This window comes from Caretta caretta, chromosome 3 (assembly GCF_965140235.1).
Source record: "Caretta caretta isolate rCarCar2 chromosome 3, rCarCar1.hap1, whole genome shotgun sequence".
Taxonomy (NCBI): domain Eukaryota; kingdom Metazoa; phylum Chordata; order Testudines; family Cheloniidae; genus Caretta; species Caretta caretta.
The window spans coordinates 111,745,597-111,759,051 of NC_134208.1; the positions used below are offsets into that span (position 1 = coordinate 111,745,597).

Genomic DNA, 13,455 nt, shown 5'->3' on the forward strand with positions numbered 1-13,455 from the left:
AAGTGTTCATTCAGATGCTCACAGGAAGCAAATAAACAAGGGTTATGGACATGGTCAGTTTTACCTTTGTTTTAGAATTCACAGATAGTTGTGGAAACATTTTCTACAGTTTGTTCAGCTTTGATTTACCACTCCACCAGAGCTGCTATGTTCTATCACACACTTTTTATAACATAATATAAAACCTAACATAACACTACCTCTTGTTTTATGTTTTATTTAAATGACACGTTGAAGCCCATAATAGTACTCTGTAATTTGAATTGAACAGAGTGTTCTTAACTTCTTGGCCTGAATTACTGTGTATTCTTTTTTTGTGTTAAATAGCAGCTGCATTCCACCCCAGAGGTGGCTACATTTGCATAGCTAGTGAAGTAATCCTGTACAGTGCATGTGGAGGCTTAGTTTTTAAACATGGTCACGTAAACAGCTGGGTCAGAATCCTTGCACACTCATGTACTGTGACAGGGTCGGGCCAGATGGCTATAGGAGAGTAATAGAAGGCAGATATATTAGCCCCAGGCTAAGTAGGTCCCTTTTCCCTGGGTAAGGTAACAAGAACAGGGAAGGTTCCAGAACAATCAGGAACCTTCTGGAGACAATTAAGGCAGGCTGATTAGAACACCTACAGCCAATCAAGAAGCTGCTAGCTGCTGGTTTTAAAAAGGAGCTCACTTCAGTTTGTGGTGTGCATGTGGGGAGTTGGGAGCAAGAGGCACTAGGAGCTGCGAGTGAGAACGCGGACTGTTGGAGTGCTGAGGTGTACAAGCATTATCAGACACTAGGAGGAAGGTGCTATGGTGAAGATAAAGAAGGTGTTGGGAGGAGGCCATGGGGAAGTAGCCCAGGGAATTGTAGCTGTCGCACAGCTGTTCCAGGAGGCACTCTAGACAGCTGCATTCCACAGGGCCCTGGGCTGGAACCCGGAGTAGAGGGCAGGCCCGGGTTCCCCCCAAATCCTCTGAACTCCTGGTCAGACACAGGAGGAGTCGACCTGGACTGTGGGTTCAGAAGAACGGCCAAGCTGAGGGCTGCCGTGAAGCTCCAAGGCGAGCAAATCCGCCAATAAGCGCAAGACCCACCAAGGTAGAGCAGGAACTTTGTCACAGTACCTAGACATAGAAGACATGAAGAAATACCAATTTCTGCAACTAAATGCAAAGCTTAGGATATCCTGTTTAGACATCCCTGTTTGAAAATTGGCCTCCCTGCCTTCAAAAAGGAGATTTCTAAACCTCACTGTCGATATCAGTTCCAGGAAATCTTTGTTAAATCTTATCTTGCTAGAGGGTGACTCTCTTAATGAGAATCACATTAGACATATAAACATTAAAGGAAAATTATGGGCCCATCTGTGATAGTCAACATTTAGGAAAACTCTAAAGGCTAGCTCCTCTGCTGCACTGAGCCCTGCACAGCTTGGGAACAGGAGAGGTGGAAAAGTGAGTTCAAGCTATTTCCTTGGTTTTGTGGGTCACTAGAAGCCAAAGTAAGGAAAAGCACAGAACATACTGCATCAATCCTTTACAAAATGCAGTGTACTAGCACCCAGGCATCCAGCTAGCTCTGCTGATTGGCACACAGGAGGTGGAACCCTGTCTCCACTTACTTACTCCCGGTGCCTCTCTGCCCACTCCCTGATCACTTACTCACAGGGGGAAGTATGAGGTGCACAGGCTCTCTTCTCATCTCTTCACACGTGGATCCAAGATCTGGGTCAATCTTGTGTGGAGAATGGAGGGGTCTTATTCTCTCTTTTCCCTTGGATGACCATGGAGGACCAAGGCACAGTCTAGTCCCTTAGTTTTATATATTCATGGATGGAATTCTCAGCTGGGATGCCGCTTGGTTTATCTTCCTAAAAAGGTACTATATCTATGCAATAAGCTCTTTGAGGTGGGGACTCTCTCTTTCTCTTTGTACGTACATTGCCTAGCATAATCGGCCACAATCACAGTTCAGCTGTTACCCCCAGCATAAACAATAATAAGTTCAACAAAGATTTCCCTGGAACTGATACAGAGTTAAAGAACATGCATGCCTTAAAACATCAAAATCTTATATCCGGGTGCACAAATCGGTCCTTACATGTATTTTATATGCCTGCTTGATGATCTGACTGTGCTAGGATTTGGATTTCATATTTATTTGTCTATGTTTGAAAATTGACCTTCTCCCTAACCCCCCCCCCCACACACACATTTTCTTTAGAAAAGAAGTGACACATTCACAAAGCTTCATAATGTTATGCATTTCTAATATGCAGAATTAGGATTCCCATCCTCCCGTCAAGCAGCAGGGTAGGAAGCATGTATATACCTTTGAAAATCAGCTATTGCCCATGAGAATGTACGTGTGGTATATACGTGTGATTTTCCAGGGTATGCACCATTGTGCACCTTTGAGAATGGTTAAAACCTCACTACATGAGTATAGCAGCCACACTTACAAAATATTGTAGATGCAAATAGTATCAAGAATCTTCACAATAAAGACCCCCAAAGAACATATCGATATGATAGACAGTTAACTTACATTATGTAAATAATATGCAAATATATGCACCGCATATGGTAAATAAAACCTTCCTAAACACACATTTACAAAACAGACAATCCATCATGGTTCATGAGATTATCATCTGCATTTTTTAAACAAGCATTCCAAAAACTCTGCAAAGTCAAATCAGTGTCATTTATTTTGTGTGAAACACAATGATCTACCATTTATTGTTCTACTGTAGATTCCTTTCACAGTACCATTCATTCAAAAGGATCTACTTACTAACTATATTTTGGGATCACTTCAGCAACTACTGAACTACCTGCTCTGGTATAAAACGCAAATACAGTAACCCCCCTGAGTTTAATGAAACTAATCACATGTAAAGTTAAACATGTGCTTAAGTGTTTGGAGATGCAGGACCTTTATGTGGAAACTGTTGAATGACTGAAGAAGGAAGGGGATCTTCCATACAAATAAAGGCTGTATTTTCAGGCTTGATCCACTGTGTATTGAATTTAATTTGAGTCTTTCAACTGACCTCAGTGGCCATTAAATTAGATCCTCAATGCATACACAGAAGAGGGGAGAAGTTACTTTGCCAATTCCTGATTCCTGAATGCTTGACAACCTCTGCATTCTCTTAGCATAGTGTTTTGTATGGTGTGTATGGTACGTGAATATAAAATATCCACATTCCTGCTTTTCGTAGAATTTATCCCTCTCTTTATTGTTGCCAGTGCTGCCTTTCATCTTGGCTCAGAAATGAGCTAATGTTTTGCCTCTAGAATATACTAGGTTGAGCAAAATGACAAGTACTTTAAAAAAAAAAATCCAGGAGAGATGCCCTGACCTCTCAATGACTGTTTTGTTTTCCTCTTACGGAATTTACTCTGGGCCAGATTCTGTCACCTTTAATCATGTAATCAAGCTGAGTAGTAGCAGACTACGCTGGCTGCAGTGGAACTGCTTGTGAAATAAGGATACCTGAGGCATTTGCACTTGCTTGGTTAGCCCTGTAAACTAAGCTTGGTTTGAAGTGCAACAAGTTCTGCCAAAATAGCACAAGAGAGGCTCTTATAGTACTATTTCCACCTGCTGAGACAGGAATCTATCTGAAGTTTTTATATTGAGCCAATATCTACCCGAGGAAGTACCAGAAGTCCATAAGAGATTCCATTTATTATGAGATATACAGACAGGCGTTACAGACTCAGGAAGTTCTGTTAGTTTGGATAAGCACCCGGAATACTGGGTGTTTATCTGACTTGAACGCCAAATGGTTTAAGATTCACATGTCACTACTAGGATCTCTAGTGCTTTGAAACACTTTTATCTGGCTAATGGTTGGTAGCCTTCTATCAGGAGACTTTCCTGCAAGTTGACTTTCGATTAAAATTTCAAAATATCCCGGGGAACAACTGTTTTTCATTTAAAAACAAAAATAAATGAAAGTGAAAAGAAAATCCCATGTTTAAATCATTTAGAATTTAAACATAACTGGCAAAGCAGCGATGAGGAGGGTGTTCAGAAACGTGCTTTGTGGGGTGAAAGGCAAATACTTGGTTTGTATGGAAGTGCTTTGGTTGTATGGAAAGGAGAGAAAAGCAAGCATATATAATATGGATTTATAACAATATATACCAAAAAAGCACCATTCTAGATTATAGGAACCTTTTCTAGAATTTAAAAATACAAAGCAAGATTCATTTCTTTAGCATGTATAAAGGATTTTTTTCCGAATCAGTTTCAACACTTAGCATCTTCTTCTTTAGTACTGTGAAAAAAAAACAAAAATTAAATTAACATCAATATAAATACTTTAACCAAAATACAAATATACAGTTAATTGGCTAATCCAAAAATATTTGACACGGCTGCCAATGGGCAAGTGTCCAACACTGCGAACATAAAAGCATCTCAATCAGCTCCCTTCTACAGCCCCAGACCATGAAGTCAGTGGAGCGTTGTGTGGATGCAAGGATCCATCCATGCATATAAGGCTGTAGGACTGGGATCTGTCTCATTTACCTTATCTATAAAATGGCGATATTAATACCTTCAGATGAAAAGCGCCATGTATCTTTTATGTATTCTTATTAATCAGTCTCCTGTTTCTTTCTTTCTTTCTTTTCTTTACTTGGAAAAAGCATCTGGAATGTTAATGCATTGAGAACTGCACTGGGAAGTGGAGCAGAGCACAGCGTTAGAGTTAAGGTCTTGAAGAGGATGAAAATAGAATGCTTGATTGCTGGTTGTCTCATCAATCCATGCAGAAAAACAGCTGACAGTATGTTCTTGTTTGGGGAAAAAAATAGGAAATCCATTTTATTTTTCAGTATGTTGGAATCACGGGAATATATGTGCCATGTTAAAGTCTGGGTTTCAAAAAATACAACAGATTCGGGTGTTGCTATTTAAACTGCAGTTCAGAAATGTCTAGTGTAACACACCATTGAGGTAATAAATCTAAATAGAAGAAAAACCCTTTGATTTCCCTTTCCCTAAATCAATCAATGTTGATAAGTATTAACAGCTCTGTGCTTAGAGATAGGTAACTTTGGGGTATTTCCCATTTGATCTGATTTTTGTGTGTGTGTGTGGCTGTCACCCCTGCATTTGTATTTAGCAACATGAGGGTTTCAGTAACTAAATTGGGAGAGAGACGAAGAGCATCTTGCAGAGAACTGGCAACCGCTTTGATTGTGACAAACAGTATGAAACAGTAATGAAACCAGTTGGTTGCCTCTTTTTTCTGACAGTGAGCAAATGCTGCTCCTAGTTCTACACCCACACACATGTCCCCTTCTAGCTGCTTTTCTGCATTCACTTTAAAGGCCTTCATACAGCAGCAGCTACCAGACTATCTCAAGACTACAACACTGCACAGCAAACACAATCAGACGGTAACTGTAATGGGCAATAGAGTTAGTGGATATGTTGCCACCTTGTGGCATCCATAAGCAATACCAATCTTTCATGTACGCATGTAGTGTAGTTGTAGCCATGTCGGTCCCAGGATATCCGAGACACAAGGTGGGGTGAGCTAATATCTTTTATTGGACCATCTTCTGTTGGTGAGAGAGACAAGTTTCAAGCCAGAGAGAACTCTTCTTCAGGTCTGGGAACCTTCGTTTCACCAAACTTGTGCAAGGCCTTTGTGATCCTATTTTTTTCACAATAAAAATCATTTAGACTGGGATTTGGCACCTAATTCCCTTAGGCTGCTTTGAAAATCGCAGCCGTAACATTTCCCCCTGAAAAGGGGCCCACTACTGCCTAGTCAAGAACAGATTAATTAATGTTTTTTTCTATTAGAGCTCCAACACCATGAAACAACCTGCATTTGCCAACAACTCACTGACCTAATAGGATGTTCAGGATCCCCTTGGAAGCACATTAATGTGTAATTTCTTGGCCCTGATTCTGCAGTCAGCTCCACACACAGGTAGATGTTTGCAAATGCACAGAGCTACGTTAAGACCTTGCCTACACTTGTGGCAGCATATAGGGTACGTGCAGCTACCTGCTGCAGTGAAAGGCTCCAGCAGTGGGGAGCTGCTGGAGTCTCTGTACACTGCCTCCCGCTGCTGGAGCCTTTTTTCCTGCAGCAGGGAAAGGCTCTGGCAGCTCCCTGCAGCAGAGAAGTCGGCAGCGAGGCAGCAGGACACTACACTGCTAAACATAGTAGTGCAGACATGGGAGCCGCAGCTTTAAGGTGTTGAGGGCTGTGAAGAGTGCATACCGTAGGAGTCAGGTGTGTCTGGGCACTCTACTCCACTGAGCCATGTCTTGCTGTCTACACCGTCCTTTATACCCGTGCTGACTGGGCATGCAGCATCTGTACTGTACACACCACCATACATGTAGACCTACCCAAATGTGCCCACACAGATTCAATAGCAGGATTGGGGTCTTAACTTGTAGGTGTACAGCTGCCCTCTCTGGGATGCAAACATCCCTGCCCAAGTGTTTCAGTTTGTGATAGTCTTGCACACTCCATGTTCCTCCCTTCCTTAGATCTTTCTGGGGTTAGTTAATAAAACACCTCAGGAGGTAGAGAGGTTAACGTTTGCCACTATAACATGGATCACACTGTGTGTTCTATCCCTTTCCCCTACCCTTTGTCGTGTCTATTTAGATTATAACTCTTTGTAATGGGGACCATCTGTTCCTCTTTGCTTGTTCAGGGCCTTGCACAATGGGGCCCTGAGCGTCAGGGGTCCCTAGGCACTTCCATTAAAAATGTGATTAATAATAAGATGGGTGTGTGCATGATGCCAGCATTCCTGTGCTCCACGTACATGATTACCTGGTGCCCATGATGTCTGTGGTCCTGAATCATTAGAAGCGTTGCACCTTTGCAGTGGTCTCTAGTGTCCAACATAAATAGTAGGGTGGCAGGGACCACAATACAAGAGCCCTTTCCACCCTGACTGCCTCCCTTGCAGTTTGACCACATTTTAAAAGTGAAATGCTAGGACTCTAGCACAGGGTTGGGAGGAGAACACTGGGGAGGTTTTTACAGAGGCCCCTCTTCCACCACCCTCCCCTTTTCAAAATGAAAAACTGGGACATATTGGAAAAATGGGAAGAAAACCGTATTTTCCTGTACCTCTGTTCTTCCTGTACCATTGTTTTCAATTATTGCTTCTTCTCCATCCCCCTAACCCTCCCAACTTTCTCTTACCTTCCTATATATCCTTACTGTCTTCCATTTATAGCCTCCACCCATACTCAATCCTTCCAGAGTACCTCACCTCCATCCAGGCTCAGAGGTCCCTAGACTTCTTTCAACCCCACCCCTTCATGCCCAGAAATTTCCTCCTACCTGACACCCCTAGGCTCAGAACTCTGGCCCCCAGGCTAAGGACACCACTCCACACTTCAGAACCTTCACCTTGGCTCCGAAATCATGCCACCTCTCTTCTAGCCTGCCCCAAGCCCCTCCTGCACTCACCAGATCTAGTGAGGCTCAAAATCTGCCCAAATCCACAGGGTCAGAGCTTTCTCCCTACCTCTAGTGACCCCAGCCCCACTTCAGAACCTCTTCTTCCTGCCACTGGAAACATCCTTTGGAGGCTCAGAACCATTCTCTCCCCTCTTAAGACTGCCCCCCAACCAAATTTACTTATACACTTCTTGGTGAGACTGGAGAAGGGTGAGCACTGGCATTCAGCAATAAAGAGGGAGCCCCCTGTTGATCTGAACTAGCCCTGCAGAGTCCCATGTTCCATATTCAGCACCTACTGTCACTGGTGTTTGCAGGAACAACCGGTGGCAATAGAACAAGCTTTAGTTTTGCCACGATTCCCCAGGTGGTAGTCTGGTACCCAGCTACTAACAGAGCAGCCAGGGATTCCACTTCTCCCACTGACATCACTGAAAGCAGGATTGGGCTCCCAAATTATCACAAGAGTGGTTGCTAACAAAGCTTTGCTTGATTACAGCATATTTCTGCAAATTTAGCTGACATCTGGTTTCAGGTAGATTTAAGCACATGGGGAATTTGAGGAGTAACAAGCCTTTGCTGGGCTAGAAGACACTGCAGAAACACTAGACAGTCAACATTTCAAATCAAGGCAGCTCTTCCATCACCAGTAACTCAAAGAATTTGACACCTTGTCTCCAGCATTGGCAGAAACACTGTCCTTTGCCTTCAGTGTGAAGTGGCAACATTTTCCAAGCCAAAGCTGTATATAAATCTTTGTAAAGTTCTCAGTGACTTGATTTAATAAATCCTTTTGACTCAGTAATTATCCTACTTGACTCTACGGTTTGTTAAAAACCACAAATGTGACACACAATGAAGTAATTGTGAAATTAGGATGTAATTACTTTTGCTGCTGGAGTGACCTTTTGTTTGTTTTCCTACTTAAAAGAAACAAATTTTGGACCTCTCCTGTTTTTATAGGGCTAGATTGGTATTTGCACTATATGGACTATAAAAAAAAACCTCCCCCCACCCCCCTACACCTGTGCACGTGGTACTCAGTCCTTGGGCATAGGTGCTGAGGAGTAAGTGGGCACTGTGCACCCAATTATTCCCCCAAGCAAACAGCTAAGGAGGGGTGAGAATAGGAAGAGCCCTGGTTTCCTCCCCTCTCCAGAACTGCACAGCTGACCTATTGCAGGGGGTATCCTAAATTGCTAGAGGTATATGGGGTCACAGCAAGAGGGAAGGAAAGAGGGAATCCTGCCTTAAAAGGTGTATCTCTGGTCAGTCTAAACACTCCACCTTGCTCAGGGCTCTGCATAAGGTACGGTCTACTCCTTAGAATGGAGCCCATGTAAATGTATCTGTTGGGAGTTCTGCATGATCAGTGCAGATTCAGACTGGAAGGAGCCTATGTTTTGGTGGCTATAGGCCAGATGTTCTTTTCTTAGTGGTCAGTCACATTGATTTTGTTGATCTCCTTGCTGCTGTTGCTGAAGCAAACAGATTAAATTCTTTCAGTGCTGCTGTTGTCATTCCAGATGGATGCAGCTAGTTCTTTAGATGTCAAAATAATCTATTTCTCTGGAGACATGACTATGCACACTAAAATTAAAGTGGGCTGACTTACATTTGCACATAAATTAAACCTAAGTGTGTTCTAAGGGGAGTCAAAGAAGAATTGGAGAATGCAGCTAAATTAGTGAACTTGGAGTTAGTGAACGAACTTAAAAATCAGATGCTAAGCCAAGTGACCTCATTCAAAACCACTAAATTGACTCTTCATCAAGTAATATGGTCAGGGAAATGTTTTTTTCTCTCCTCAGGGTTTTAGGATTGTCTTTATTTTTAGCACTGTCAGTTTGGATTGACAGTAAAAATAAATAAAAGCCATTTGTTTGTAAGAAAAACATGTTTTCATAGATTTCCAAAAGGAGCAAAAACAGTGTGTGGCTTTCTTTTCAATTGATTCAATTTTCCTATGCATTCTTCCTCCCCACTCTCTCTTCCACACTGATGCATTTCTCTGTTTGTTTGATTTGAATTATTCTGCTAGCTTCCAGAGCCATGATTGCTGAGATCACAGCTATGTAGTGTTAAAGTGCCAGGGTTTTGAAAAATCATTATTATTCCATTGAGTTTAGACCCTTACAGAATAGAATGAGGAATGCAGTATTCTCTCAATTACAAAAAATATAGCATCCCACGTCCGAAGCTTACCTGGACTATTTCAAGTGGGACAAAGAAATCAGTTTGAAGATAAATATCTCCCTTTCATTCCAAATGAGTTAATCAGCCCTCAGTATGACAATAGTTAGACGTTGCTAGCCAGAGCAGTCACCTTAATTTTTCCAATTAGCTTTTCACTTCTATGCATACATTTTTGACTCACTTGGAATGGGCTTTGGATAGCTCCTTGACAGTATCTTTTCAAGGGTGTCAACTTGGTTTTGTCTAGGTGATCTTTCACACCAGATTCCTGTATCTCTGTAACAATTTTTCCTTCCCTCTTTTCAGTGATGGCTGGGCAGACAGAGATGAAGTAATTGAAGGCTATGAACCTGAAGCAAATGGAGGAATCACTATCAAACTGCAGTCCCCAGAGGTCTTGTCATTTGATGACTATTTTTTGAAGTTACGTTTGGACACCAACACCCGAAATCCCTGGTTTCCTGAATTCTGGCAGCACAGATTCCAGTGTCGTCTTCCAGGACACCCTCTAGAGAACCCCAACTTTCAAAAGAACTGCACCGGTAAAGAATTAAATCCTTTTTTCATCTGGATCTATGTGGTTTGAGAAACCCATCTCCCCCTGATTTCTTATTGTGAAGTTAGTGCTGGTGAGAAATGCTCAACTCAGAGCTCTCAGACCAAAGCCCTCACTAACAGATGTGCCATTTTCATTGGCTATGCAAGCTCCCACACTGCCCTGTCAGTGTAACTCTGTCCTCTTGCAAATGCACATGTTTCTTCTGCATCCAACAAGGATGCCATTAATGCCAAATGTGATGGAGTTTGTGATATGAACATCTAACCAATACCAAATCATTTTGTATAGGCCACGGAATAGACATTGTATGGTAATGTATGCATGTAGTTGTAGCCATGTTGGTCCTAGGATATTAGAGAGACAAGGTGGGTGAGGTAATATCTTTTATTGGACCAGCTTCTGTTGGTGAGTGAGAGAGAAGCTTTGAAACCACTCGGAGCTCTTCTTCAGGTCTGGAAAGGAACTTCCAGCCTCACAACAAAATGCAGGGTGGAACAGATTGTTTAACGTAAGTAGTTAGCACATATTGTAAGGGACCATTCAAGGTAGAGTACCCTGTTAACATCTCTGCAGTCTTAGGACAAAAAAAGAGGAAGTTAGTGGGTTACAGATTGTTGTTATAAGCCACAAATCCAGTGTCTCTGTTCACTCCATGATTTTTGGTATCTAGAAGAGTAATGAATTTAAGCTCCCAGGCTCATCTTTTGAAAGTGTTGTGGAGGTTTCCTTTCAGGATGAAGACTGATAGGTCAGATATAGAGTGATCGCTTTGTAAAGAGTATTCACCCACAAGTAATAGGGTGTTTTTGACTTTTCTCATTTTCTTGTGTGAGTTCCTTTGAGAGCATAGTGATTGTCTGGTTTCACCCACATAGTTGTTGTTGGGGCATTTAGTGCACCGGATGAGGTACACCACGTATTGTGCTAGGCATGTGTAACATCCATGGAGCTTGAAAGGTGGGTTGTGCGGGGTGTTGATCATTGTAGCAGTGGAGATATGTCTGCAGGTTTTGCATTTGTTGTTCTGGCAGGGTCTTGTGCCGCTTTTAGTTGGTGTGTTGTGGTCTGTGGGGAGCTTGCTTCTCATGATGAGTTTGGAGAGGTTGGAGTGTTGTTTGCTGGCCAGAAGTGGGGGGGTCAGGAAAGATATTTTTCAGGATGGAGTCCCTATCAAGTATGTGCTGTAGTTGTTTGATGATGCCCCATATGGGTTCCAGTGTGGGGTGGTAGGTGACAATGAGGGGTATGCAGTCAGAGGGGGTTTCATTACTGTATTGAAGTGGGTTCTCTCAGGGTATTTGGGTGTCTTGTTCCATGGTGAGATCTACTTCTCTGGTGGCATGTCCTTGTTTGGTGAAGGCGGTTTTAAGGGTAGTAAGGTGTATATTCTAGACTTTCTCCTGTGGTACATGAGTTCCTGGCTGTAGATATCAGATTTCTTGCTGTATTGAGATGGTTACTGGATCTATTAAGGTAGGTGTGGTTTTCCATGGGTTTCTTGTATATGGTTGTCTGTACATTTCCATTTTTGAAGCTGATGGTGGTGTCCAGAAAGTTGATCCTAGTGTGGGAGTGTTCCGGAGAGATTATTGTGGGCGAAACCAGACAACCACTATGCTCTTGAATGAACACACACAGGCAAACTATAAAAGACAAAAACACCCTATCACTTGTGGGGGAACACTTTTCACATGATCATTCTGTATCAATCCTGAAAGGAAACCTGCACAACACTTTCAAAAGACGAGCCTGGGAGCTTAAATGCATTACTCTACTAGACACCAAAAATCATGGCGTGAACAGACACACTGGATTTATGGTTTATTACAATAATCTATAACCCACTAACCCCCTCTTTTTACCGTATGACTGCTGAGGTGTTAGCGGGCCACTCTACCTTGAATGGTCCCTTACAATACGTGCTAACTACTTATGTTAAACAATCTGTTCCACCCTGCATTTTGCTGTGATGCTGGGAGTACCTTTCCCTCTGTGTGCCTGAGCAGCTTGTCTCTCTAACCAACAGAAGTTGGTCCAATAAAACCTTGTCTCTGGTTGTATGGTAATGACTTTTAGACTTTCAACTCCAGGCTTGGCCTGCATTTGAACTGTTGACATCAATCTTTTCATTTCTAAAACATTTCCAAGGCTACCTAGGCATCCCTGCCCCTTGTTTAATAGAATAAGTAAGTACAAACACAGTTGGTCAATGTAAGTGGAATGAATCAACTGTCTGGTATAGCGGGTGAGAAATTTTCTGTCAGAGTGAAATTTTGACTAAAACAGGAAACAAAATTCACCAACATTTTTTTTCCTCCCAAAATTGTTTGTTTTCTGAACAGCCCTGTTTCCAGGATTATAAAAATATTACTGGAGGAAAAAAACATAAGGAGGGTTGAGTGGCTTTAAAACTGATCAATCAGTTATGCGATTCTCCCCCTCTTTTTCCCACACTGTTAAGTTTATATTTTTCTTCCACCCCAATGTGTAATACTCACAAAGAAAGCATGCATGATAAGGTGATGCAAAAATTGATAACATAATTCACTGAAACAAAGGAACAGGGTCATATCTATCTGCACATAGACATTCTCTGGCATGACAAGAGCTGGCAAATAATTCAAAATTAGTAATTTTCTCAGTGAATTTAATATCTTTTCCCATTGGCAAACTAATTGTGAGCACATCAGTTTTCTTACAGTTGTTGCTGAGAATTATTTGCTGAATAATTTCTGTGAATAATTATGATTTCTAGCTGCTTTGTGAACAATTCACTTGTAGTATTTTATAGTAAAAATTTGCACTGTTTTGACTGGCCACTCCCAGGCATGAATTTTACCCTCTGATTCAAAAATTTATCCTGGTTTCTTTTGAATTTCACCTGTTATTTATAACCTAAACTTAGTTTGATAAACTCTAATACTATTTTAATCAAATGTTAAAACAATGATATATTTGATAGTTGAAAAATCCTTCCACATGAATTCAAGCTTCTTCCTCTTACCTTAGTTTTGTGCAATAGTGCTACTCTTATTTTATATGTAGGTTTTCCTTCAGCTATCATTTCACTGTATGTATCTTGCTTTCTGTTAGTGCTATACTGTGTTACTGAAATGAATTTCAAAGTGTCAGCACAGTTTGCTACTTATTGGCTCAATTATTTCTATGCATATAGGGTAAAACTTGTTAAAGATGCACTGTAAGTTATTTACGGCCTTTTAATTAAGGTATGCATTATCTGAGAAGC

General features: G+C 41.7%; 1 protein-coding gene across 7 annotated transcripts in view; it reads left to right on the plus strand.

Moving 5' to 3' along the window:
• The window catches only part of GRM1 (glutamate metabotropic receptor 1), a 348,420-nt gene that overhangs the window by 165,953 nt on the left and 169,012 nt on the right, over positions 1-13,455 (plus strand). For all 7 annotated transcript variants that reach the window (XM_075126794.1, XM_048844310.2, XM_048844313.2 and 4 more), the window contains exon 4: positions 9,956-10,191. In XM_075126794.1, the coding sequence (XP_074982895.1) occupies positions 9,956-10,191 (236 nt within the window). The remainder of the gene's footprint in view (positions 1-9,955; positions 10,192-13,455) is intronic.